General features: G+C 44.9%; 1 protein-coding gene across 5 annotated transcripts in view; it reads left to right on the top strand.

Annotated features, from left to right (window-relative positions):
• Window positions 1–24010, top strand: part of LOC121535300 (zinc finger protein 521-like) — a 193516-nt gene extending 169506 nt beyond the window's left edge. For all 5 annotated transcript variants that reach the window (XM_041842221.2, XM_041842220.2, XM_041842223.2 and 2 more), the window contains exons 7-8: window positions 6878–6993; window positions 22546–24010. In XM_041842221.2, the coding sequence (XP_041698155.1) occupies window positions 6878–6993; window positions 22546–22575 (146 nt within the window). In that variant the 3' untranslated portion in view covers window positions 22576–24010. The remainder of the gene's footprint in view (window positions 1–6877; window positions 6994–22545) is intronic.
• The last annotated feature ends 1765 nt before the right edge of the window (window positions 24011–25775 follow it).

Raw genomic sequence — 25775 nt, 5'->3', positions numbered from 1 at the left:
CATTGCTGTTTGGCCTTATCTCTCATTTAGCAGCAGCTTATTGATATTTCCCTCCCCTCCTCCCCCTCTCCCCTCTCCCCCCTCCTCCTCCAACCGCCAGGGTCGGGACGTTTAATATACAGAGCATGCTTTCTTCATCTGAGCCTTCATTTTCTACCGGCAGCTTTGACAGACAGGTCCCCCTTTTCCCTCTGCATCCATATCGATCACGGCGGCAGGCGCAGGGGAGAGAGGGATGCGGAGAGGGAGAGGGAGAGGGAGAGAGAGAGAGAGAGAGAGAGAGAGAGAGAGAGAGAGAGAGAGAGAACCCTCAGGACAGTGGTGGTAGAGCAGACACACAGAGGCGGGGGACGGGGGGATGGATGGATGGAAGTTGTGGACCATGGGGAGTATGGATGGAGAGACTGAAAGGCCTGCTTATGTTGAGGAAGGAGGGAGGGGACAGACTGAGACTCAGATCACACTAGCCTCCTCAGGCATTTTCTGGATAGGGAGAAATAGGTTGGGGGCGGTTGTCTGTGAGACCCAGTCTGTCCTTGAAAACATTTATGCCACTTAAGATGGACTCAGTGATACAAGTCTGTATCCAAATGATCCAGTTTACCCGGCGAGGCATGTCTGTGTCGGAGGGGCAAAATGACTGTCAGTGAGTTAATTACACTCTAGTCTGGTGGCGGTAGATCCCATTTTGAAACCAGGAGAATGGACAGACCATATAGGAGCTGGTAATGAAAAACATAAGTAATATAAAGGAAGAAGAAGACAACTTTGGGGAAAGCTACAGTACAGCTCTGCAAATGGCAAGTTGTGAATGTAAGATGAAAGGAGGGAGGGAGGGAGGGAGGGGGAGAAGAGAGCTGGGGAACGGAAGGAGGGTAAATGGGAGTGGAAGGGAGGAGAGGAGATGAGAGGAGAGGAGAGGAGAGCAAAGAGGTCCATAAGCCCCTGGATGATGAGAGAGAGTGAGGCTGACTCTCCCAGGACAGCTTTGACAGGTTTCAGAAGTGGGGGAGCCTGCAGCTAGAAGGGTCTGCTCTTCCTGAACCCTTAGGAGCAGCTGCAAGGGGCTGCCAGGGAAAATGTGATTGGGAATATTATGAGGGTTAAGACAAACAAAACAGAAGAAAGTGTTCAGGATGAAAGTAATGTGTGTGTGTTCCCCCCTTATGTCACAGTAGGCGAATGAAAGTCACAGAACTCCAGGGTGTTCTTTGTCTTTTTTTGAAAATAGAAAGTGTATAACAAAAAGGTTGATTTCTGTATATCATTCCTTACATTCCTTCCATTCCTTCCATTCCTACCATTCCTTCCATGAACTGCCAGTCTCTTCTGTTGTCATCATAGAATGAGGTTGTTGTATCCAACAAAAGTAAAAAAGCATCTAAAAATGAAGCTTATTACTAACAATGAAATAACATCAGTCCGAGAGCACTGACTCACGTTGCCGGCAAATCTATAGCTGTCCTATCATGAATTCCTGGGTGTGAAACACAAGTAAATAAAACAGATAGATAAATAAATAAATAAAAAAGTTGAAAGGGAGAATAAAAGCAGGATCAACTTTTCCTCCCACAAACAGCTTAGTAATGGTGATGTACAGTACCAGTCAAAAGTTTGGATACACCTACTCATTCAATGGTTTTTCTTTATTTTTACTATTTTCTACATTGTATGAAATAACACATATGGAATCATGTAGTAACCAAAAAAGTGTTAAACAAATCCAAATATATTTTATATTTGAGATTCTTCAAAGTAGCCACCCTTTGCCTTGATGACAGAGTTGCACACTCTTGGCATTCTCTCAACCAGCTTCATGAGGTAGTCAACTGGAATCCATTTCAATTAAAAGGTGTGCCTTGTTAAAAGTTAATTTGTGGAATGTATTTCCTTCTTAATGCGTTAAGTGTGCCTTGAATTAAGAAGGAAATACATTCCACAAATTAACTTTTAACAAGGCACACCTTTTAATTGAAATGGATTCCAGTTGACTACCTCATGAAGTCTGATGAGTCCAAATGTGAGATTTTTGATTCCAACCACTGTGTCTTTGTGAGGCGCAGAGTAGGTGAAAGGATGATCTCCACATGTGTGGTACCCACCGTGAAGCATGGAGGAGGAGGTGTGATGATGTGGGGGTGCTTTGCTGGTGACACTGTCAGTGATTTATTTAGAATTCAAGGCACACTTAACCAGCATGGCTACCACAGCATTCTGCAGCGATACGCCATCCCATCTGGTTTGCGCTTAGTGTGAATATAATTTGTTTTTCGACAGGACAATGACCCAACACACCTCCACGCTGTGTAAGGGCTATTTGACCAAGAAGGAGAGTAATGGAGTGCTGCATCAGATGACCTGGCCTCCACAATCCCCTGACCTCAACCCAATTGAGATGGTTTGGGATGAGTTGGACCGCAGAGTAAAGGAAAAGCAGCCAACAAGTGCTCAGCATATGTGGGAACTCCTTCAAGACTGTTGGAAAAGCATTCCACATGAAGCTGGTTGAGAGAATGCCAAGAGTGTGCAATGCTGTCATCAAGGCAAAGGGTGGCTACTTTGAAGAATCTAAAATCTAAAATATATTTTGATTTGTTTAACACTTTTTTGGTTACTATATGATTCCATATATGTTATTTCATAGTTTTGATGTCTTCACTATTATTCTACAATGTAGAAAATAGTAAAAATAAAGAAAAACCCTTGAATGAGTAGGTGTGTCCAATCTTTTGACTGGTAATATCCCCGACAGCCAGGAGACCTTGGCCCCTCCGCCCCGCCGCCTCAGCTCAGACCACCCCCAGACCTGCTCACTCAGTCAGCCAGAAAAGTCCACAAAGTCGTATTGCTCGCTCTCTCGCACTCACTCGCTCTCTTTCGAACACACTTGTTTTCTCATTCCCTATCTCTCTACCTCTCTCTCCATCTCTTTCCCTGTCTCTCTCTCTCTCCCTCTCTTTCCCTCTCTCTCTCTCTCCCTCTCTCCCCTGTCTCTCTCTCCCTCTCTTTCCCTTTCTCTCTCTCAGCCTCTCTGTTTCTTGCTCTGTATCTTGCTTCCTCTCTCTGCTATTACTATGGCAGTGTCCCAAAAAAAAATGCACCCACCTCCCCAACGTTAAGAATATTTTCGCACGACCCTCCCCTTGTATTGTAAAACATTTTTGCACACCCTCCCCCTCATACAATTCACTCAAAATAATGTTTCCAACCACAAATAACAATAACTTTAGCAACCCTGTGTTTATAAACGTGGATATCGACTTTGCCACTTCAGCATGCTTTTGTGGCACAGTCGATGACACACAAGGCTATGGGCCAGAAGATTGAGTGTTCGCCAACCACCACAGCTCTCCTGGCCTGTTTCAATAGACTTACACTGTGATCAGAGCCGGCTGTAGACAATGATCAACTAGGTGGAAATCAGATTTTCAACATTTTTGAAGTAGCCTAATCAGATTAAAACATTGTGACTGGTTGTGTTTATGGAAAGTGGATACCTAGTCAGTTGCACAACTGAATGCATTCAACTGAATTTAATCCAACCCCTCTGAATCAGAGAGGTGAAGGGGGCTGCCTTAATCGACGTCCATGTCATCGGCACCTGGGGAGCAGGTGTTGTTGGGGGGTTAACTGCCTTGCTCAAGGGCAGAACTGCAGATTTTCCCACCTTGCTGCCTCAGGGATTCAAACCAGTGACCTTTCGGTTACTGGCCCAACGCTCTTAACCGTTATGCTACCTGCCTCCCCTAAAAGGTAATACATTGAAAAAGTTAAATGACAAATATTTAGGCTATATTGAAGCGTTAGGTTCTAGGTGCGCAAGGAATAGCCACTCAGATCGGAGAGGCAGAGCACGCATTAGGCTTTCCTGAATAACTGGTTCTGCTGGGAGCATATGTGGCCACATTATTATAGGACGATTTAGGAGAATGATGATGCAACAGACAGCGCATTCAGTATCAGAACTGAAAATACAGCCAGACTGACCTGCTACTGTGCCTTTATAGGCCTTATAAACTGTAGAGAGTAGACCCACAACTGATCCAAATTCAAATCACAGGGATTTTGCTCCGTTATTCAAATGACAATTTCACTGCAGTTTACAGCCTAGATTAGAATTTTGTACTCACTTGAAAACAATAATGCAATTATTCATTACAATGTGGTGTTGTAGTCTAATCTAGGTAGGATAATTATATTGTCCCTAAAGAAGATCAATAGGGGAGCTTTTTGAGCTGCCTCTCCGCTTATATTGAACATTGGTGCAGCTTTATAGGATTGCTAGTTAGCCTATTACAGATCTGGACAAACAATCCACCTACCACTATTGTCACTATGAATGGTGGATAGAGGGCAGGATAGACAGTTAGACTGGTAGACTATATTGGCCTGTGGTATAGTTAGCGCGCGGAAAAGTGTAATGCATAAGGGAAGTACCAAAACACCTTGACGTAGGGGAGGCGCATGCAAGCAGATTAGGACATTTGGCTAGAATGGAAGAAATTATATAGTAAAACCTGCAAAAGGGCGAATGTAAACCCGGGAAATAATGCATTATAAAAAGCAAAATAAAAAGTTAGACAACCCTCCCCTATTAGCCCACTGTCTCTTAGCCAACTGTCTCTTAGCCCACTGTCTCTTAGCTAGCCCACTGTCTCTTAGCCCACTGTCTCTTAGCCCACTGTCTCTTAGCCCACTGGGTTTTACGCATAGTGTTGCAACATTCATTTCTGATGATCAAGCTGTGAATGCATATTTGCCAGGGTAAGGGTTGGATATGATTCAAGGATTGGTACAAACTGACAATTACATCAACCAACTGAATATTGATGTATGAACAGGGTCAGAAGACATGTAAACATCGTGATATAGGAGCTCACCTGACACCACTGTGGTGTACTGTATTGTAGGTAGGTGTGGGATTTGCAACCCACCCCCAGATGAAAACGTGTCCAGGGCACAATTTAGCAGCCGAGAGAAAACGTGTTGAGGTTGGGTTGGGAATATGAACGCCTCTCAGTCTTGAGGCTTTTCTTTGGATTTCTCTGCCTCCCAGTCCAAGACATAATGATAACCCACTGTTGTTGGTTTTACCTGTTTCTATGCAGAGCAGACAGACATAACCATGGCTTTAAAAAACAGCTATTGTCTGCTAACCTATTTTCAGTTTAAAACATATGTCAAAAACACAATCAAAGCCACAATCATTGTAGCCTCTTAGCACAAATAGTTATATATTTAAAGCGTTGGATATTCTCATGTTGTAGTTAACCTTGGGATAAAACAAGGCTGTTGTGAATAGAACATCCAGCAAGCTATCTCTATCTCTGTCTGTTTGTCCTTGTGACGCTCTGATAATTTGTTTTTAAAAGTGGGCCATAACCCATAACCATAGTTGTAACGCTGTTTGTTGGTTCATTAGTGTGACTTTGTTCATGTCAGTGTTCAACGCGGTGTTTAGTTTAGTCGTGTACCGCAGACAGCTGTCACTGAGATATTAGTAGCCAGGCAGTGTCTGTCACTCTGGATGTAAAGCGCTAGCTAGAGATATATAAATGTTTTGTTTTTTGTTTTTTTAAGGACCGTAGGTGGCGGCCATCCTGGTGTCTGTCTGCCGGAGCTAAGTGAGCCTCAGGCATATACAGCTCAATAATTAATATCAGCTCTCCCTGGTGCACTCAAATTGGGACATGTTGACGTTGCGAGCTCCACCATGCGCCTGTGCACTGCAGTGTGGCTCCCATCAGGGGCAAATGGGCTGATGCGACCCCAAAGTGCTCTCAAATAGACACCTCACCTTTAGCGGCTGCTTTTCATTCCCCTCCCTGCGGCCCTCAGCCCCTCAGCCCCTCAGCCCAGGCGGTGCATGCATTAAGAGAAAAGTTATTTTGAGCTGTTAAGAAATTCAAATGAAGCCTGGCCCCACACGGTAACTTTTCGGAAGCAGCCAGACCTTAGAGAGTAGACAGCCGGTACGTACTTCCTTAAAGCACAGGGGTCTGGGATAACAAACGCCATGTTTGAAGTGCTCCTCTGAGAACACAGAAAGAGACACACACACACACACACACTCACTCACAAACACACACACACACACAAATTACACAGACAAGCACACACGCATACACACGTCTCCCTAGTCTACTGTAGCAACGTGGACTATCTATGGCTTAATTAAAGCACAAATGCATAGTATATATTTATTTATTTTAAGTGCCAGGCAAGTTGTGTGAGTGTGTGTGTTTATATCATAGTGACTGTAGCCTTATTCTGCATAAATAAATAGTGCATCTGCATGAATATTTATATTGTCAATATCATTAGCGATGTAGAGTAATGGAGGCCTTGTTTTGCACTTGAAGCAATGCCAATTTCTTCTGTGGTTGTTTATTTTCTAGCTTGTTGTCCCCACAGTATTTCTAAATAAATATCCTCATTATTCTCAGAACATTATATCCTAGCTCACTGTACCGTAGCATCACAGCCGGGTATGACCACTCTGTTCAAAGACTGTCAGATAGGCCTGTCAAAGTTCAGTTATTTCCTTTATATATTATGTCCTTTATTGTCCGTACAACATATTCAGTCGCCCGGATTTAGTGCATTTTCCTAGCTATTGTTGATGCATATATATTGGCTTTATAATAATTTGTTTCTCCTTTTTGTTTCTGTTTCATTTAGCCTATGGCATTGTGGTTTATTTTGCATTTGCCCTTATTTCCTGATAGCTGTATTCCTTTTGTTAGCAAAATGTTTATTTTACTATGATTTCAGAAAAGATACTCACTTTCTTTCTCCTCTTCCTCTCTTTCTCCCCCTCTCCCTCTCTCTCTCTCTCCCTCTTTCTCTCTCCCTCTCTCCCTCGCTCTGTCTGTAGTATTTGTCCAGGCCAGTAAGCTCCAGCAACACATCTTCTCAGCCCATGGCCAGGAGGATAAGATATACGACTGCTCCCCATGCCCACAGAAGTTCTTCTTCCAGACCGAGCTACAGGTAAACCCAGACTTAGACCTGTTGGTGGTCACCACCACCAAGCACACACACACACACACACACACACATATGCATACAAACACACACACTCACTCACACACAAATACATACACGTGCAAGCAGGAGTACACACACACTTCGCATCCTCTCTGTTCCGGTTGAGATTGGGAGACTCAGACGGAATTACTCCAGCTGGTTTCCAAACTCATTTGTGATCAACAGATACGGAATGATTTGATTTGCTTATTAGACCTAACATATCTGGAATTAGAAGGATTAGGAGAATGTGCTTTTTGGGGAGTAATTACTATACTGTACAGAGAAAAAAACACAGTTCAGTCAATAATATGACACCAACTCCCAGCCTCATAATCACAGAGGAGGCACTCATGGCTAAATATGATCTGTGTCTGTAGGGATGCCGTATCTGCCCTTCAACAAAGTTAGAATTTGGACTCTTTGAAACTCTCAATGTTGTAGAGATAATCCATGTTGAAGCCATCTCTTCCCACTATCCTCAGAGTACTTGAACAAAATGAAAAGGCCTTATATTATTTCAGTCATCATCTTGTTGTTGTCAAGTAGCTCGATCATCTTTGGGGGAATTGTACCCTGGCAGGCCATGCCACATATTTCCTATTTTTTAAAATAAATCTTTCATTTTCTGTTAGTACCTCTTGTATCTGAAACATTGTGTGTTGGCACCTCATAGTTGAGCACTGAGGACCCTAAAATATATGAATATAGCCATCTGAGTAGAGACAATTTATTGTCAACGCTCATTACAATGTTTCATATGTCCAAGCACCTTGTGAAACCCACTAGTACACTCTTAGAAAAAAGGGTTCCAAAAGGGTTCTGCGGCTGTCCTCATAGGAGAACCCTTGTTGGTTTCAGATAGAACCCTTTTTGGTTCCAGGTAGAACACTTTTGGGTTCCATGTAGAACCCTATGTGGAAATGGTTCTAAATGGAACCCAAAAGGGTCCTACCTGGAACCAAAAGGGGTTCTATCTGGAACCAAAAAGGGTTGTCCTATGAGGACAGCCGCAGAACCATTTTGGAACCCTCAGACAGAAGATGTTCATATTGACATTCAGCCAGTAAACACAGATCCATGGTGTACCAGGAGGAAAGTGAATGTGATCATTATCTACCGGTCAGTTGAGTCTACAGAACAGACCGGCATGAATAAAATAAGTCTTGATGCACCACCCACCAACATACAGGTTCCTCATGGAGGACAAGGTTATTAGTAACTAACAAGTATTGTGAGTGTCCTCTCTCTCACGACACAACATGGCAAACACAGTATCTTATTTATCTCACGTCATCTCTCATTGGAACGAGTGTTTCGAGTGTTTTCGCTATAGCCAGGGTTGTTACAAGTACCTGTAAACAATCTCAAATAACCTGGGGATGTTTTCCTACTTTTTACTCTGACATGTTTTGGGATCCAGCTCCCAGAGTTGTTGTTTCATGCTTATATTGTTTTACACTCTTTGTGAAGAGACGGAGAGCAAACATGAAAGATCAATGGCACTTTGTTGTGAAGCAGAGGGTTATGAAAAGGAGAGCATGGATTGAGTTTAGGGGATAAGATTATCATTATATTCAACCTGTGCCATGGCATGCTCTAGAAGCAACCCCCAGTGGGTGCATACACACATAGACACACACATGTGCACACATGCGCACGTACACACACACACAGGCTTATCACACTTAAACATACATTCAGAACACGGCATTTACATAAATTCACATAATACAAGATACACAAGCAGTTGATTAACACCAAGACCATCCACTGACTCCCCCTGGAGTTCCTTTTTTAAATAATGAAGACACATGTTTTCAAAGAAAATGACATTTTTATTTGATGACCTACAATGTGTTGTACAATGTGAACAATGTTTCTAGAATATAGATGTCTCTTTTCTACTGCATCCATACTGCGGCATAATGCTAGTCAAAGTTTATGAACCGTATACAAGTTGTTGTTTTTTATATCACTACTCAAACATGTCTCCCTAACATGGTAAAGTCATTTGTCAATCTCTCTGTTGTGAAGCTGTCATCCAGCGATGAGGAGATAGATGTTGCTTCTCTCTCTGCCTGGTCTGCCTGGAGTTTTGAGTTTCTCTCTCCTCATACACCCTGACACTCTGGCCCAATCTCTGGCTACCTGGTGGTCTCCTCATCTCTCACAGTAGTCAGAGAGGTCAAGGGGTTAGTGCAGGCTGGGAGGGAGAGAGGAGAGGGGAAGCAGGCAGGGGGGAGAGAGGAAAGGGAGAGCTGCCTGCCATGGTAGGCAGGTAAAGGGAAGCAGCAACGATATTTTATTAATTTGCCGCTGAGATTCCCTGAAACATACCAAAGGCTGTGACAGGGATCCAGCGATACCCCCCTCTCCCCCACCGCCTCCCCCTTCTCCCCCACCGTCCACCCATCTTCCCCTACCGCCTCCCCCTGTGAACTCTACCCTGCGAGGGGTAGCCAATTTTCACCGGCCTGTCGAGATGGATGATGGGAGAGCATCCGTCTAATCAGCCCTCCCAGGACCCCCTGCCCGGCCACCCCCTCGGACCGGACAGATTGACTGACTCCTGGGCCTCGGTGACCCAGAATCCACAGTCCAGAAGAGACTCTGCTCAGGGCTAGCTGGGGTGTGGTCTCTGGTGTGGTCTCCCTGTTCTCTCTCACGGTCTCACTCTCTCGCTCTCTCTCTCTCTCGCTCTCTCTCTCTCTCTCGTTCTCTCTCTCGTTCTCTCTCTTGTTCTCTCTCTCTCGTTCTCTCGTTCTCTCTCGTTCTCTCTCTCTCTCTCTCTCTCTCTCTCTCTCTCTCTCTCTCTCTCTCTCTCTCTCTCTCTCTCTCTCTCGTTCTCTCTCTCTCTCTCGTTCTCTCTCTCTCTCTCTCTCTCTCTCTCTCTCTCTCTCTCTCTCTCTCTCTCTCTCTCTCTCTCTCTCTCTCTCTCTCTCTCTCTCTCTCTCCCCCAATACCCCCTACTGCCCACCACCCATGCATCTACAGTAGTAGATGACACATCCACTTCTAGTCTCTCCTCCAATCTACTGTACTCTTACTTCCTCCCATGCTCAGACTGTCTCAGCCCCTTACCCTGGTTTGGACAAGCCAGGGGTTTGAGGGTACTCAGGACTGGCCATGTTGAATTTTATAAGTATTAGATTCAGTGGATGTGTCTCTTCCTTATTACATAAGGCACTGAGCCACTGACAATGCTCTGCTATTCCATAGGATTAATGAGGCAGATATATTAACTGATGGTGGTGGCAGTGAATTAGCCAGAGCTTAAGTCTGACATTTCTATAAGTGGAAGTTCATTTTGCAGTTCCACCACAAGTGTGCAAGAGTGGGATACAGTATATCCTCCCTTCCTCTGTATAATGATGAACCCTATTCCTCCTAAGGCAAGACAATGATATTCAAGTTACACAACAGTGAAGATTACATTTTTTCTGGGATGAGATTTTTATCCTTCACTTTCATGATCATTCCTTAGAAGTCGTGTATGTCCTGCTCCAACTGACAGATGAGAGGAGAGGAGAGGAGAGGAGAGGAGAGGAGAGGAGAGGAGAGGAGAGGAGAGGAGAGGAGAGGAGAGGAGAGGAGAGGAGAGGAGAGGAGAGGAGAGGAGAGGAGAGGAGAGGAGAGGGTAGTCAGTGGGTACATTAGGACTTCTCCTTCTCCCTCTTTCCTTAGATACCCACAGGACACGCACCTTAATTGGAGTGTCTTTTAAAAGGATTCCTTCAAAGACGATGATGCTCGGTCCAAAGCTCCAGCTCTGTAATGAGTGCTAGAAGTGACAAGAACACGTCTGTATCATGTTGTACTTCTTCTTCTCACAAATTAGATTCTCCATCTTCCTCTGTGTGTGATGGCCATTATTGTCAAGCTGTGACCGATTTTTATGTTTTAAATTAAGGAAATGTATTAGCGGGGGTGTCGCCGGGTTAGTGTAAACAGCGATGCATGTCGTGACATCCATAATTTTTTGGGAAAATGCTTAGAAATTGGGGAAAAAGATGATACCTTGGAAATAGAGCAGAATAATCACCATGGGTTCACTGTATTGCTAATGATATTATTGCATTAGCATGTGTAATAGCATAGCCCACTCTACTGTAGATCTGAAAACAATTTTAGGGTAATTTCTCAAAGTCTGCGAGAGCCAAAATATACTGACAATCATCACACTAAATATGATTTAAACAATATTAAGTTTGTCAGTGTTTTTTGGAGTGTGATGTTTGTCCTTGTTTTTGAGGCTCTCGCAGACTTTGAGAAACTGAAACGAGGCAAAGAATCATTCTGACACGGTACATTGGGACTATAATTCCCATAAAGATTGATTTTAGAATTTACCATTTGGAATATGCCCCACCTGGAGTGCACCATGTCCCTAACACGCGCCACTCTGAGGCTCATCTACATTTGTTTAGCCCTCAAAAACATAACTTTTTGAGAATACACTATCTTCATTTGCCAAGTGTGATAGCTTCACATGCGTTTGAACTCCTGGTTTTATCTTTTTAAATGACAAGCTGTTCTTCTCTTCAACCACAATGCTGTCACCATTTCAAAAGGTTGAGCAGCAAAATGAAAGTGAAATGAATAGAAGGGCACAACTGTGTGTTTGTGATGCGCTATCATTAATATTTAAGTGTATTTATAATGATGTACAAACACGCTGTACAAACAGTCGTCAGCGCTGTAAAAGGGGACGTAAACATTGTGAGATGAATGGCGACAACGTAACACAGTCGTGGTGTTCTACTTTCCTACTGTAGGTGGATCAGAATTAGACAGCATGACAAACCTAATGATCCTAGGAGGATTTTCTCTCTGCAGTGTGTGTGTGTGTGTGTGTGTGTGTGTACACACGGGAGTGTGTATGTACGTTTGTGCGTCTGTGTGAGTGTGTATGTACAGTATTTGTCTCTGTTTCTTCCTTTCCAAGGGTGGGTCTGATGTGTACATGCGAACACAGTGTCTGGAGGGAAACATGACAAAAACTCCCAGAAGCCTTTGAGGCATTCTCTTTCTCTTCTTCCCCCGCTCGCTGTACTACTGGGAGAAGTTAAAACCAAACAAAGAGAGGGAGGGATGCTCTGTGCTGGAATTCATCACCGGATCTGTTCCCTAACACACACACACATTTGTATTACACTTTTTATTTGACTTTCTGCAACTTTGATAAAGCTTGTCATTAACACCGCATGAGAAATGTATTACAGATTTAATTTACCTGTTTAAAGAGATTCACTTTGCAAATGTTTGATTCTAAATGTGTTTTTACAAAACACTGTTGAGGCTAGCTGGTCCTCACAGTGTCAGATTAAACAGTTTTTCAAGGATTCATTTTCAAACAAGTACAATAATTATTAGACACATCAATTTTGTACAAATGTTACATGACACCAATTGTGTGGCTATTAAAAGTGAATATTCTGACTCACTCTCTCAAAACAAGTGGGTAAACGTGAGAGTGTATTTGTTATTTGTCGGCGTCACAGTTTCAACTCAAATCTAACAGTAGCCTTAAATTCACTCCTAAAATTCACTCTGTCACTGAAGTAGCTACAGTGAGGGAAAAAAGTTTTTGATCCCCTGCTGATTTTGTACGTTTGCCCACTGACAAAGAAATGATCAGTCTATAATTTTAATGGTAGGTTTATTTGAATAGTGAGAGACAGAATAACAACAACAAAATCCAGAAAAACGCATGTCAAAAATGTTATAAATTGCTTTGCATTTTAATGAGGGAAATAAGTATTTGTCCCCCTCTCAATCAGAAAGATTTCTGGCTCCCAGGTGTAATCTCAGCTTGTTACCTGTATAAAAGACACCTGTCCACAGAAGCAATCAATCAATCAGATTCCAAACTCTCCACCATGGCCAAGACCAAAGAGCTCTCCAAGGATGTCAGGGACAAGATTGTAGACCTACACAAGGCTGGAATGGGCTACAAGACCATCGCCAAGCAGCTTGGTGAGAAGGTGACAACAGTTGGTGCGATTATTCGCAAATGGATGAAACACAAAATAACTGTCAATCTCCCTCGGCCTGGGGCTCCATGCAAGATCTCACCTCGTGGAGTTGCAATGATCAGCCCAGAACTACACGGGCTGTCAATGATCTCAATGATCTACTACTTGTCAATGATCTCAAGGCAGCTGGGACTATAGTCACCAAGAAAACAATTGGTAACACACTACGCCGTGAAGGACTGAAATTCTGCAGTGCCTGCAAGGTCCCCCTTCTCAAGAAAGCACATATACAGGCCCGTCTGAAGTTTGCCAATGAACATCTGAATGATTCAGAGGAGAACTGGGTGAAAGTATTGTGGTCAGATGAGACCAAAATCGAGCTCTTTGGCATCAACTCAACTCGCCGTGTTTGGAGGAGGAGGAATGATGCCTATGACCCCAAGAACACCATCCCCACCGTCAAACATGGAGGTGGAAACATTATGCTTTGGGGGTGTTTTTCTGCTAAGGGGACAGGACAACTTCACCACATCAAAGGGACGATGGACGGGGCCATGTATCGTCAAATCTTGGGTGAGAACCTCCTTCCCTCAGCCAGGGCATTGAAAATGGGTCGTGGATGGGTATTCCAGCATGACAATGACCCAAAACACACGGCAAAGGCAACAAAGGAGTGGCTCAAGAAGAAGCACATTAAGGTCCTGGAGTGGCCTAGCCAGTCTCCAGACCTTAATCCCATAGAAAATCTGTGGAGGGAGCTGAAGGTTCGAGTTGCCAAACGTCAGCCTCAAAACCTTAATGACTTGGAGAAGATCTGCAAAGAGGAGTGGGACAAAATCCCTCCTGAGATGTGTGCAAACCTGGTGGCCAACTACAAGAAACGTCTGACCTCTGTGATTGCCAACAAGGTCTTTTGCCACCAAGTACTAAGTCATGTTTTGCAGAGGGGTCAAATACTTATTTCCCTTATTAAAATGCAAATCAATTTATAACATTTTTGACATGCGTTTTTCTGGATTTTTTTGTTGTTATTCTGTCTCTCACTGTTCAAATAAATCTACCATTAAAATTATAGACTGATCATGTCTTTGTCAGTGGGCAAACGTACAAAATCAGCAGGGGATCAAATACTTTTTTCCCTCACTGTATAGCAGCGAGAGCAAAGGACAGAAAGACAGAGAACAGAGAGAGGAGTATTGTATGAGTGAGTTTGCTGTGCTGTAGCATCATCGCTACACCACTCAAACTCTTGTCTGTAAGTGAAGTGGTTAAATGTGAGAGTAATTGTGTTTTGTTTCTGGAACTGTGGAGCTCCATGGACCCCATCTCCCTCTCAGTGACATGCTTGGATCTCACATCCTCTACCCCCCTGCCACCCCCCTGCCTCAGTCTAATTAGTGTGTGTAGCCCAGGGCTCGCGTCCCACCAAGACTCAGCCCCCCATCTCCCTCCCAAGATGGCTCCCCTAAGAAATATCCTTAATTGGGTTCTTTAGTCATAGTCTCCATTTTAAGTGTGGAAAGGCATCTGTGTTGGTAGCTATCACCTCAGAAATCAGCTCAGATTTGTATCTTTCTCTCGCTCACTTGCTTTCTTTATCTCTCTCTTTTCACTGTCTCTTTCTCCCCATCTCCATCCCTCTCCCTCTGCTCTCTCTCAATTCCTGTATGTATCTCTCTCGCCATCTCTCTCTCTCTCGCCATCTCTCTCTCGCCATCTCTCTCTCTCTCTCTCTCTCTCTCTCTCTCTCTCTCTCTCTCTCTCTCTCTCTCTCTCTTCTCTCTCTCTTACTTTCTCCCATCTCCCTCCCTCTCCCTCTGCTGTCTCTCAATTTCTGTATGTATCTCTCTCACCATCTCTCTCTCCCTCTCTCTCTTACTTTCTCTTCATCTCCCTTCCATTTCTCTTCATCTCTATCTTCCCCTCCCTCTCTCCATCCCTCCCTCTCTCTCTGCTCTCTCTCTCCTTCCCTCTTTGCCGCTCTGTAGTCGCTTCACTTAATGAGGCTCTATAATAACCCAGTGGTTGTGCAGTTGTTTTGCTACCTCAGTCAAACAGCAGGATCACTGCATAGTGGGTTTCTAGCACCATTCACTTGTCTACTTAGACAGGGTAATGATTATCATTTGGGGGAACAAAGCACACTAGCCCTCCAATAGGGGATCTGTCTTCTCCCGTTGCATCTGAAAAGAGAAGGATTTCAACATTGTTTGTATATCCAGCCAGACAATTCCAGCTATGACTCATTTATTACATGGCTATTATACACACAACTACATGCCAGAGGCTAGACACAATAAGACACATACCATAGTCTCCCACTCCACGCTAGCCCCAGAGCTATACTGAATGTCCACGTGTCTCCAGGCACCACACTTCAAACAAGACGGTTGGTTACCAAGTAGACCGTGGCGGTGGTGGCCAAACAGCGGACGAGGTCAGCCCTCCCTATGCCCTAATAAGTGTTGACTGTGGAGAATGCCAGCTGCTAGTTTTATTAGTTGTATTTATTTATTTATTTGATTGTATTCTTCATTAGCTAAACTGGCCAGCAGTAAGCCTGGCCTGAGGCCAAACAGGAAGAGATTACACCCTAGTGGCCGAGCCAACAGTGTAGAATGGAGATCACTCCAAGCAAAGGGGGACTGAGTCAATACTGGCCTGGGTTCAATTCAACCCGCGATCACTGCTCAGACAGAACCCAGGGAATGTAGTACTGGGACTGCATGGACCTGATCTGTCTGGTCGTAGGGGTGAACTTCACGTATACAGGTTAGATATGATCAGTCTTGTTACAGTAGCTGGAGAAAACACCATAGAAAACAATGGCTATTTAGAGCTGTGTGGAATTAAATAGCATTTGCCCAGTGCTTTGTGTTAGTAGTTCGGATACAGCATGACCCATATGTGTCTCTTAAAGCAGCCCAGTGTTCCTGTTTAACCTGTGATCTGTTCTGAGGCCTGTGAGTTCTTTGTCTCAGCGTATCTGAGCAGCAGCGTGCTCTGCGCTTATGTCTTAATTAAACTTCTGACTGATTACTAGCAGTATGCTCTGGCTGGATCTCTGTGGTTTGGCGCTCCACTTGCTCCCTGTTCTCCAGAAGCAGGTACTGTATGTTAGCAGACTTATGTCAGCTACGAGCAGAGATGTAGTCTCAGCACACACTGACTAGACATGGGGGGATAGCCACTACTGTTTAGACATGGGGGGATAGCCACTACTGTTTGGACATGGGGGGGATAGCCACTACTGTTTAGACATGGGGAGGATAGCCACTACTGCTTAGATATGGGGGGATAGCCACTACTGTTTAGATATGGGGGGGATAGCCACTACTGTTTAGACATGGGGGGTAGCCACTATTGTTTAGACATGGGGGGATAGCCACCACTGTTTAGACATGGGGGGATTGCCACTACTGCTTAGACACGGGGGGGATAGCCACTACTGTTTAGAGATGGGGGGTAGCCACTATTGTTTAGACATGGGGGGATAGCCACCACTGCTTAGATATTGGGGGATAGCCACTACTGTTTAGATATGGGGGGGATAGCCACTACTCTTTAGACATGGGGGGATAGCCACTACTGTTTAGACATGTGGGGATTGCCACTACTGTTTAGACATGGGGGGATAGCCACTACTGTTTAGACATGGAGGGATAGCCACTACTGTTTAGACATGGGGGGATAGCAACTACTGTTTAGACATGGGGGGATAGCCACTACTGTTTAGACATGGGGGATAGCAACTACTGTTTAGACATGGGGGGATAGCCACTACTGTTTAGACATGGGGGGATTGCCACTACTGTTTAGACATGGGGGGATAGCCACTACTGTTTAGACATGGAGGGATAGCCACCACTGTTTAGACATGGGGGGATAGCAACTACTGTTTAGACATGGGGGGTAGCCACTACTGCTTAGATATGGGGGGGTAGCCACTACTGCCTAGACATGGGGAGATAGCCACTGCGGTTTAGATATGGGGGGGATAGCCACTACTGTTTAGACATGGGGGGTAGCCACTATTGTTTAGACAGGGGGGGATAGCCACTACTGCTTAGACATGGGGGGATAGCCACTACGGTTTAGACATGGGGGGATATCCACCACTATTTAGACATGGGGGGATAGCCACTACTGCTTAGACATGGGGGGATAGCCACTACGGTTTAGACATGGGGGGATAGCCACTACTGTTTAGACATGGGGGGATAGCAACTACTGTTTAGACATGGGGGGATAGCCACTACTGCTTAGACATGGGGGGATAGCCACTACGGTTTAGACATGGGGGGATAGCCACTACTGTTTAGACATGGGGTAGCCACTACTGCTTAGATATGGGGGGATAGCCACTACTGCTTAGACATGGGGGGATAGCTACTACGGTTTAGACATGGGGGGATAGCCACTACTGCTTAGATATGGGGGGATAGCCACTACTGCTTAGACATGGGGGGGATAGCCACTACGGTTTAGACATGGGGGGAAAGCCACTACTGTTTAGACATGGGGGGATAGCCACTACTGTTTAGACATGGGGGGATAGCTACTACTGTTTAGACATGGGGGGAAAGCCACTACTGTTTAGACATGAGGGGGATAGCCACTACTGTTTAGACATGGGGGGATAGCCACTACTGTTTAGACATGGGGGGATAGCCACTACTGTTTAGTCATGGGGGGATAGCCACTACTCTTTAGACATGGGGGTATAGCCACTACGGTTTAGACATGGGGGGATAGCAACTACTGTTTAGACATGGGGGGTAGCCACTACTGCTTAGATATGGGGGGATAGCCACTACTGCTTAGACATGGGGAGATAGCCACTACTGTTTAGACATGGGGGGATAGCCACTACTGTTTAGACATGGGGGGATAGCCACTACTGTTTAGACATGGGGGGATAGCCACTACTGTTTAGACATATACAGGTTAAATATGATCAGTCTTTTTACAGTAGCTGGAGAAAACACCATAGAAAACAATGGCTATTTAGAGCTGTGTGGAATGAAATAGCATTTGCCCAGTGCTTTGTGTTAGTAGTTCGGATACAGCATGACCCATATGTGTCTCTTAAAGCAGCCCAGTGTTCCTGTTTAACCTGTGATCTGTTCTGAGGCCTGTGAGTTCTTTGTCTCAGCGTATCTGAGCAGCAGCGTGCTCTGCGCTTATGCCTTAATTAAACTTCTGACTGATTACTAGCAGTATGCTCTGGCTGGATCTCTGTGGTTTGGCGCTCCACTTGCTCCCTGTTCTCCAGATGCAGGTACTGTATGTTAGCAGACTTATGTCAGCTACGAGCAGAGATGTAGTCTCAGCACACACTGACTAAACATGGGGGGATAGCCACTGCTGTTTAGACATGGGGGGATAGCCACTACTGTTTGGACATGGGGGGGATAGCCACTACTGTTTAGACATGGGGGATAGCCATTACTGTTTAGACATGGGGGGGATAGCCGCTACTGTTTAGACATGGGGGGATAGCCACTACTGTTTGGATATGGGGGGGATAGCCACTAATGTTTGGATATGGGGGGAATAGCCACTACTGCTTCGATATGGGGGGATAGCCACTACTGTTTAGACATGGGGGATAGCCATCACTGTTTAGACATGGGGGGGATAGCCGCTACTGTTTAGACATGGGGGGGATAGCCACTACTCTTTAGACATGGGGGGATAGCCTCTACTGTTTGGATATGGGGGGGATAGCCACTACAGTTTAGACATGGGGGGATAGCCATTACTGTTTAGACATGGGGGTATAGCCACTACTGCTTCGATATGGGGGGAATAGCCGCTGCTAGGGCTGTGGGCTGTATGACATTAACACAATTATGGATGTCTTGGATGGATACAGGTAGCAGAAGGAAGTGGAGTTAGAGCTAGAATTGCTATAAACTCTTGTTGATGTGAATATATGATTTAGAAGAAAGTTTCCGTTGCATACATGCATCTCAAGTTAGGATTCGAACTAGAGTGGATTGTTTTGGCACTTTTCTCTCTTTTAATGTCAGTTGAAATGTCGCAAATCAAATTACCAGACTTCTCAACTCCCTAAATTGTTCTGCAGAAAATTATTAACTAATTGTTGTGAATTGGTGCTCATAAAACGTGTCAACAAATGTTTACCATTTCAATTATGGCTCTTTGAGGCCTAATGAGAAGCTGATGTTTTTCACCTGGCCTTGTCTGTGCTCTGTGTTGCCAGGCATCAGGCTTGTATAATATAATGTCGTCTCGACTTTCCCCCAGTTTGAGGGGTCCCCCGAGACCCAAGTTTAGAGACTCATTATTGTTCATTCTATCAGCTTTCTGAACACTCTATAAAGTCACAGCTCTGGGTTGTAAAAGACAGGCTACAACCAGAAAGAATGAGCTGAGTTCTTAGTCCTGCTATAGTTTTGCCTAGTTTGTAGATTAGGGGCGCGTTCCTCTGCCCAGTCGTTGCTGACGCATGCCAGATCTTACAACCCCTGGATAGGCATTTTAAGTATCAGCTAACCACATCATAATTTATGTTATAGCAATCTGTCAGTCGATGACACAGTCGATAATGTGGCAGGCAACCATTGGTTGATGCATGCAACGTCTGAGCAGGGGAACGTGACCTAGGAGTAAACGAGAGGTTTAAAATGGCAGCTGATCTGTTTGGCCTTTTCCTCTGCAGGGCTGATGTAACAGGTACACTGTTGCCTTGCTGCACTGGATGGAGACCAGAGGAATGGGAAACGACATAAAGAATGATTAGTTAATAAATCAACTCCCCAGCCTGCATGCACTTTCCCTCTCTCCCTCTCTCTCTCCTCCCTCTCTCTCTATCTCTCTCCCTCTCCTCCCTCTCCTTCTCTGTTAAATTCCCTAAGACATTTGCATGGATTTTCATGGGTACACAGGACCCCTGCCGGGCGTTCTCCCTCCCTCCCCTCCCTCTCGCCCCCCATGGGCGTTGCAGCAATATGATGTAATCAAATGAAAGGCGGATGGAGGGTTAATGTGGCAGAGAGTCAGTCGATGGAGGAGGAGAGAGTGGAGGAAGAAGAGCCTTCTCAGGCACAGGCTTCATTCGGGCGAGAGGCGGATGCACATTATTGATCAGAGCAAAACTTTATTTAGTGGAGAATTGACTGCTAAGGGTTTTACCTGGGCTCTGCTGGTAACTGGGACCTGCAGTACAGCAGCATGGTGTATGTAGACCAGCGGGTGGTCGGGAAGAACGGTGGGGGTAAGGGAGAGGGGAGAGTGGGGGTAAGAGGTGGAGATTGGGGATAAGATAGGGGGGAGATGCAGGGTAAGAGAGGGGAGATTGGTGATAAAAGAGGGGGGAGATGCAGGGTAAGAGAGGGGGAGATTGGGGGTTTGTAAGAAAGGAGATGGAGTAGCAGGGAGATTGGTGGTAAGGGGTTTAGTGGTTGGGGTCAGTCAATCTGTTATGAATTGACATGATTGATTTAGGTGACATTGGTGGGTTGAGGTTAGGAGCTGAGGACGTGTATTTGGCTGTATTTCACTGTGTGAATGGTTGCGCACATTGGCCTTCAAGAATTTCATAAGTGGAAAATGAATGATGGGAGTTCTTATTTTCTCTCCCTCTTTATCGCTCTCCCTCCCTCCCTCCCTCCCTCCCTCCCTCCGTTCTCCACTGATATAAAGAACAGTATCTATCTTCCACTCTGTGGAGTTCAATATCCACAGAGGTAAAGGTATCATTTTCATTTTACCTTTTTTTCTCTCTCTCTTTCTTGTCTTTCTGTTTCCCTCCAGCCTGCATGGCTGCCACAGCCACTGAAGTCCTTTAGCACCGTCCTTGAAAAAGCCCTCAGTGAGAAAACTCCTGGCATGTTTAAGGAGAAGGTAGAATGCAGTGTGTGTCAGACAGAGCTGGGAAGGGGGGGGGTAATACTCCCCAGGGGGGTTATTTTCCCCTCTAATAGCTGTTACGAGCCCTACATTATATCCAAGGAGCTACATTCCTTTGGGGTCCATACACATACATACACACATACACATACACTCTCTCTCTCTCTCGCTCTCACTCTCTCTCTCTCTCTCTCTCTCTCTCTCTCTCTCTCTCTCTCTCTCTCTCTCTCTCTCTCTCTCTCTCTCTCCCTAACACACACAGACACACAGAAAAAAGTACACACACTCTCTCCCAGCCGCTTTGCTTGCTCCGTGTCAATATCCTGCCATTTGAAGTCACGTACTGCAGGGGCTTCTAGGAGTCACTGAGGAGCCAGGCTGACGGGTAATGGGCCGCATTCATTAATAAGGTTGCCGTGCTCCTGTCCCTCCCCGGCAATGCCACGGATGTCTTCACGGGGGGTCCCGTGGGGAGTCTCCTCCCAGACTCACTTAAAGGAGCTTTATTTCATAGAGAGAGAGAGAGAGAGAGAGAGAGAGAGAGAGAGAGAGAGAGAGAGAGAGAGAGAGAGCTGGGGCCGGCTCTTTAAAAAGGAGCGCGGGGGCCCAGGTGAGCCGAGGCTAACCCTTCTAGGGGTCACACTCCCTCCTGCCCCCCGTCAAACAGCTTATTACCCCACCTGTCGGAAAGTAATCGCCCCGGCTGAAAGGAAAGCTGTCGAGGTGTTTAAATGCTTTATATGGAGGCACTTGAAAGGGTAAAGAGAGAGGGGATGGAGGGGAGAGGAGTAACGGACGTGGCCTAGACTGCCTGAGGGATTCTGCTATGTTGATAACTGAAGGTGACTGCAGTCAGTTCATTGGTAAACTCACCTTTATGGCTCAGGCTCACTGAAGGAGTCACAACCTTTTGTGGTTCAGGGTCTTTCCATGTTGTTTATTCAAAGAGAATTCAAGCCTACCCAGAGTAGGAGTTTGTGTACGTGTGTGGGTGTGTTTGAACTGTATGTCACTGTTCTTCTTTGTGTGTGTAATCAGTGTGTGTGCGTGCTGATGAGTGTGTGACAGGTGTGCCTATTCCGTGGAAGTGTAGCGAGTCCAAGGCCATGTTTTTAACAGCGCGCAGCAAGTGGGGCATGTGGTTTGCATTAAAGGGATTAGCAGTACTTCAAAAGATGACCTGGATTCAGCCCACCAGGGACACCAGTTACACACCCCCTGGTCCACACACACACACACACACACACACACACACACACACACACACACACACACACACACACACACACACTACCTCCTTTAAAGAACCTAGCTGGCACAGCTGAGCCCACTACAACCACTCTCTCTCACTGCACCGCACCCCACCGGTGTGTGTGTGTTAATATCTTCCATCACGGATATTACATGGTAACTGTTGTTTCCATGTCCACAGCCATTGATCTGATATTGGTATTGATGGTTGGGGATTGAGATGTTGGAGGGAGGGAGATGTTGTCAGCTCAGCGTTGGCGTGTCAGTGTGTCAGGAGAGGACTTAACCATGTTTAATCCCTTGGAGTAAATGTTGAATGATACTAAATGTCCTTATGTTGAATTTAATCTTGATTCAGTCATTTTATTCCTTTCTCTCTTTCTCCCTCTCTGTTCTTCCTCCCATCCAGAACCACACGTTGACTCAGCACAGCAGCTAACCAGGCAGATCGTCACTGGGCCTGAGGAGCAGAGGAGAACCATACGGCGAGGAGGAGAATCATGTCTGACCCAGTCACTGGCTCTTTTGCACTGAACTTTGGATTCACTTCACATCAGGAAGAACCATGTCACACATACGAAAATAAAAGTACAGATGAAAGACAGAAGTGTGAAAAAAAGACAGAAAAACGTATCTCTGGTCTTTGTCTGGTCGCCATGTCAACAAAACTGGCCAACTATCTTTGTAAATAGAAGTTCTTCTTCATGTGTTGCTTAATAACTCCAGGTAAATTGCAGTCTTATACAGTACAGTATTTGCTAATGTACAGTTCAGAACCGTTTGTCCCAAAAAAATTAAGAGAGAGAAAATCTAAACAGACAATGCCACTGTCAATCAGAAGATATGGAACTTTTGGAGAAACAGGGTGCCAATGTGGGGTATTATTTTATAGGGAACAGGAAGTTGTGGTATGGTCAGTCAGAACTCTTTTCATCTGTGCACATTTCCTGTATGTGACACTATCCTGACCTGGTGTAGCAGGATGCTCAATCACCAGCAGAGCCTGACATGACATCACAGGTCTCATGCCAACATGGCTGCCATTCCAGAAGACCAGCTGAGGACTAAGTGGTGCATTTAATCTGGTCCGCCTGCCTACCTGCGCATGGACAAGTTCAAATGAGACAAAGATAATTTTTTGGGGAAAAACAGGACAGGGTTCTGATATATGCAAAAGCAGTGACACAGATTTGAAAAGGCCAGCTAGCTACTCTGGTTGGCATGGTAACAGAGACATTGTGAACCCCCCTGTGTCTCCTATAGCATCATGGGGGAATCTCCAGCCCACTGACTCAGACCTGTACATTTCTGTTATTAATGTTTACTGCTCGTTCAAGCCTGGAGATTACTGGAAAAATTATGTCGTTTTTCTTAGCTCTTTGTATTTAAATTGTTTTTGCAATGGGGAATAAATCCATTTTAATTTGGGGTCGTGGTGGAGACTACATGTATTAGGTCTCTCTGGGGGATGTGCTTAAACTTATGTCCTGGGCTCTCCTTGAGAGCTTCCAACTTCTCCCCTTCCTTCCCTGTTTCCTGCGGTATCTCATTGCTCTACTCTCTGCTCAAGCTGGAAGCCATTGTGGCGTTATAATACACCAATATAAATCATTCTGTTATGTAAATGATTTTGCATTCATTGAACCTGAGATGCACTTTTGTATGAAACTTTAATGTTTTGACCTTTTGATTGAGAATTGTTCGTACTCAGTTTACAGGAAATTAAGCACCATCTCCTGCTGCAGCAAAAGGACAGTTCTCTTCTCTGTTATTCAAATGTTATTGTACAAATATGGAGTTCTGTATTTGGCAGACCTCGTTTTTTTTGTGTGTTGCACATGTGATGGAAATATTAAAACTGTATGAGAAAATAACTTCTATGTGTGTGTGCGTGTTCGTGTTTGTGTGTTTGTGCATGCATGCATGTTTGCGTGTGCATGCAGTATGTGTGTGGATCAATTAATTTGATTAAGTAGCAAAATGGGCCCTTGGCAGCATAAACATGATCATCTTCAAAAGCTTACTTTGCATTTTCGGTTCTAAATCAAATTCCATCCTTTTTGCTGGTTCCCTTGTGGCTCTGCCTAACGAACATCTGAGCATCTTAAGGGAGGTCTGCGTTATTAATGACTCCATTACCCATCACCCTGTGCGGTCCCATTCCACACACCCTCGCACCAGGCCTATTAGGGAGCCTGCAGCACTCCAGGGGACCAATGGAAGGGAAGGATGTCTGTGCTGAATGGGACAAAGCGCCAACTAGTAACATCTGTCTGTCTTTACAGATGATTCCTCACAGCAATGAGATGAAAAACACAAAGTCCAAAATAACTTATGACAAGGGACATGAGTATGTCATGCAAAAGTATAAATTTAACTAAGACAACAATTTGGATAAGATTACAGAATACTTACTAATGTATTAATAAAATTATGCCACTTTTTTGCGAAACAAAACTAAGATTAGAAATAAATTAAATCAGCAGGGAATATTCATTTGTACATTTAGCATTATGATTTCCCCTGCCTACCGTCTTAATACATCGTTACAAGAAAATATTTAAACACACAGCACCTCCCCCTGGTCTGTCTGTAGGATGATTGGCTGGTAACAGACCCAATCATGAGTCCAGACAGATTATTGAACATGATGAGCCAGCACCACCACCATGGGGAAATAATGTCACTTTATTTGTGACACATGTCAACGACAATCACTTCACTGGATTCTCCTTCACCGTATCCTAATTATCACGTATAATGACAAGCTGATCAGGTATCTGTTTTGTACTATCTGATGTAGAGGTTTTATTGGCCATTTTGACTCCTCTTCATTATGCTTTTCTGACTGTGACAATCTTTCTCAATTTAAATGGAATGCCGTCACATTCTAAATTCAAAAATGGAATGCAATAGATGGCTCATCTCACCAGTGTTCCAGCGTTAACTGTCAAGCAGAATGCAAGCTGGGCAGCCATTAAACAACTTTGCTAGCATCTCCCCGTGCCAGACACTTTTAATAAGCTTCAAGGGCATTCTGAATGGGTCCAGAACTTTGTGTTGCCAGAGATGGACTGGCCCACATCATCCATTACGTTAAATTGGGTGGCGGCCTCCAGCTCATATTTATGATTTAATTAAATTAACTTGTGAGAACCACTGCGGCCTCCCTTTCGCCCGCCAGCCTCAGCAATGAAAAGCACACACACAGGCGCACACAAGCACGCACACACACATACGCACATGTATACACTCTCACACACACACACACACACACACACACACACACACACACACACAGATGCATATGCCTCCAAAGAGGTGTGTTTCTGTCTCCTGACCAAGAGTGAGACAAAGGGACTCTCAGGGGCTCATTTAAAGGAATATAATTACAGAGACCCCAGTCGTCTCCGACAGCGAACGCTGGACCACATGGCCTGCACGGCATCTATAGAGATGTATTTACTGAGCTGATCCTCCATAATATGGCTGCACACACATACTGCACTTTCAGTGCAAGTACAATGATGTTCCTGGGTTAGGCTTCTGGTTCAACCGGGGTTTGGACATAGTATTTGCACTGCAGAAAAACACAAACACCAAACATTAGCATGGAACTCCTTCTTTGCTTCCTTGTGC

Source organism: Coregonus clupeaformis, chromosome 21, assembly GCF_020615455.1.
Source record: "Coregonus clupeaformis isolate EN_2021a chromosome 21, ASM2061545v1, whole genome shotgun sequence".
Classification (NCBI taxonomy): domain Eukaryota; kingdom Metazoa; phylum Chordata; class Actinopteri; order Salmoniformes; family Salmonidae; genus Coregonus; species Coregonus clupeaformis.
The sequence above is the reverse complement of the archived record's forward strand: the minus strand, read 5'-3'. Positions and strand labels throughout refer to the sequence as shown.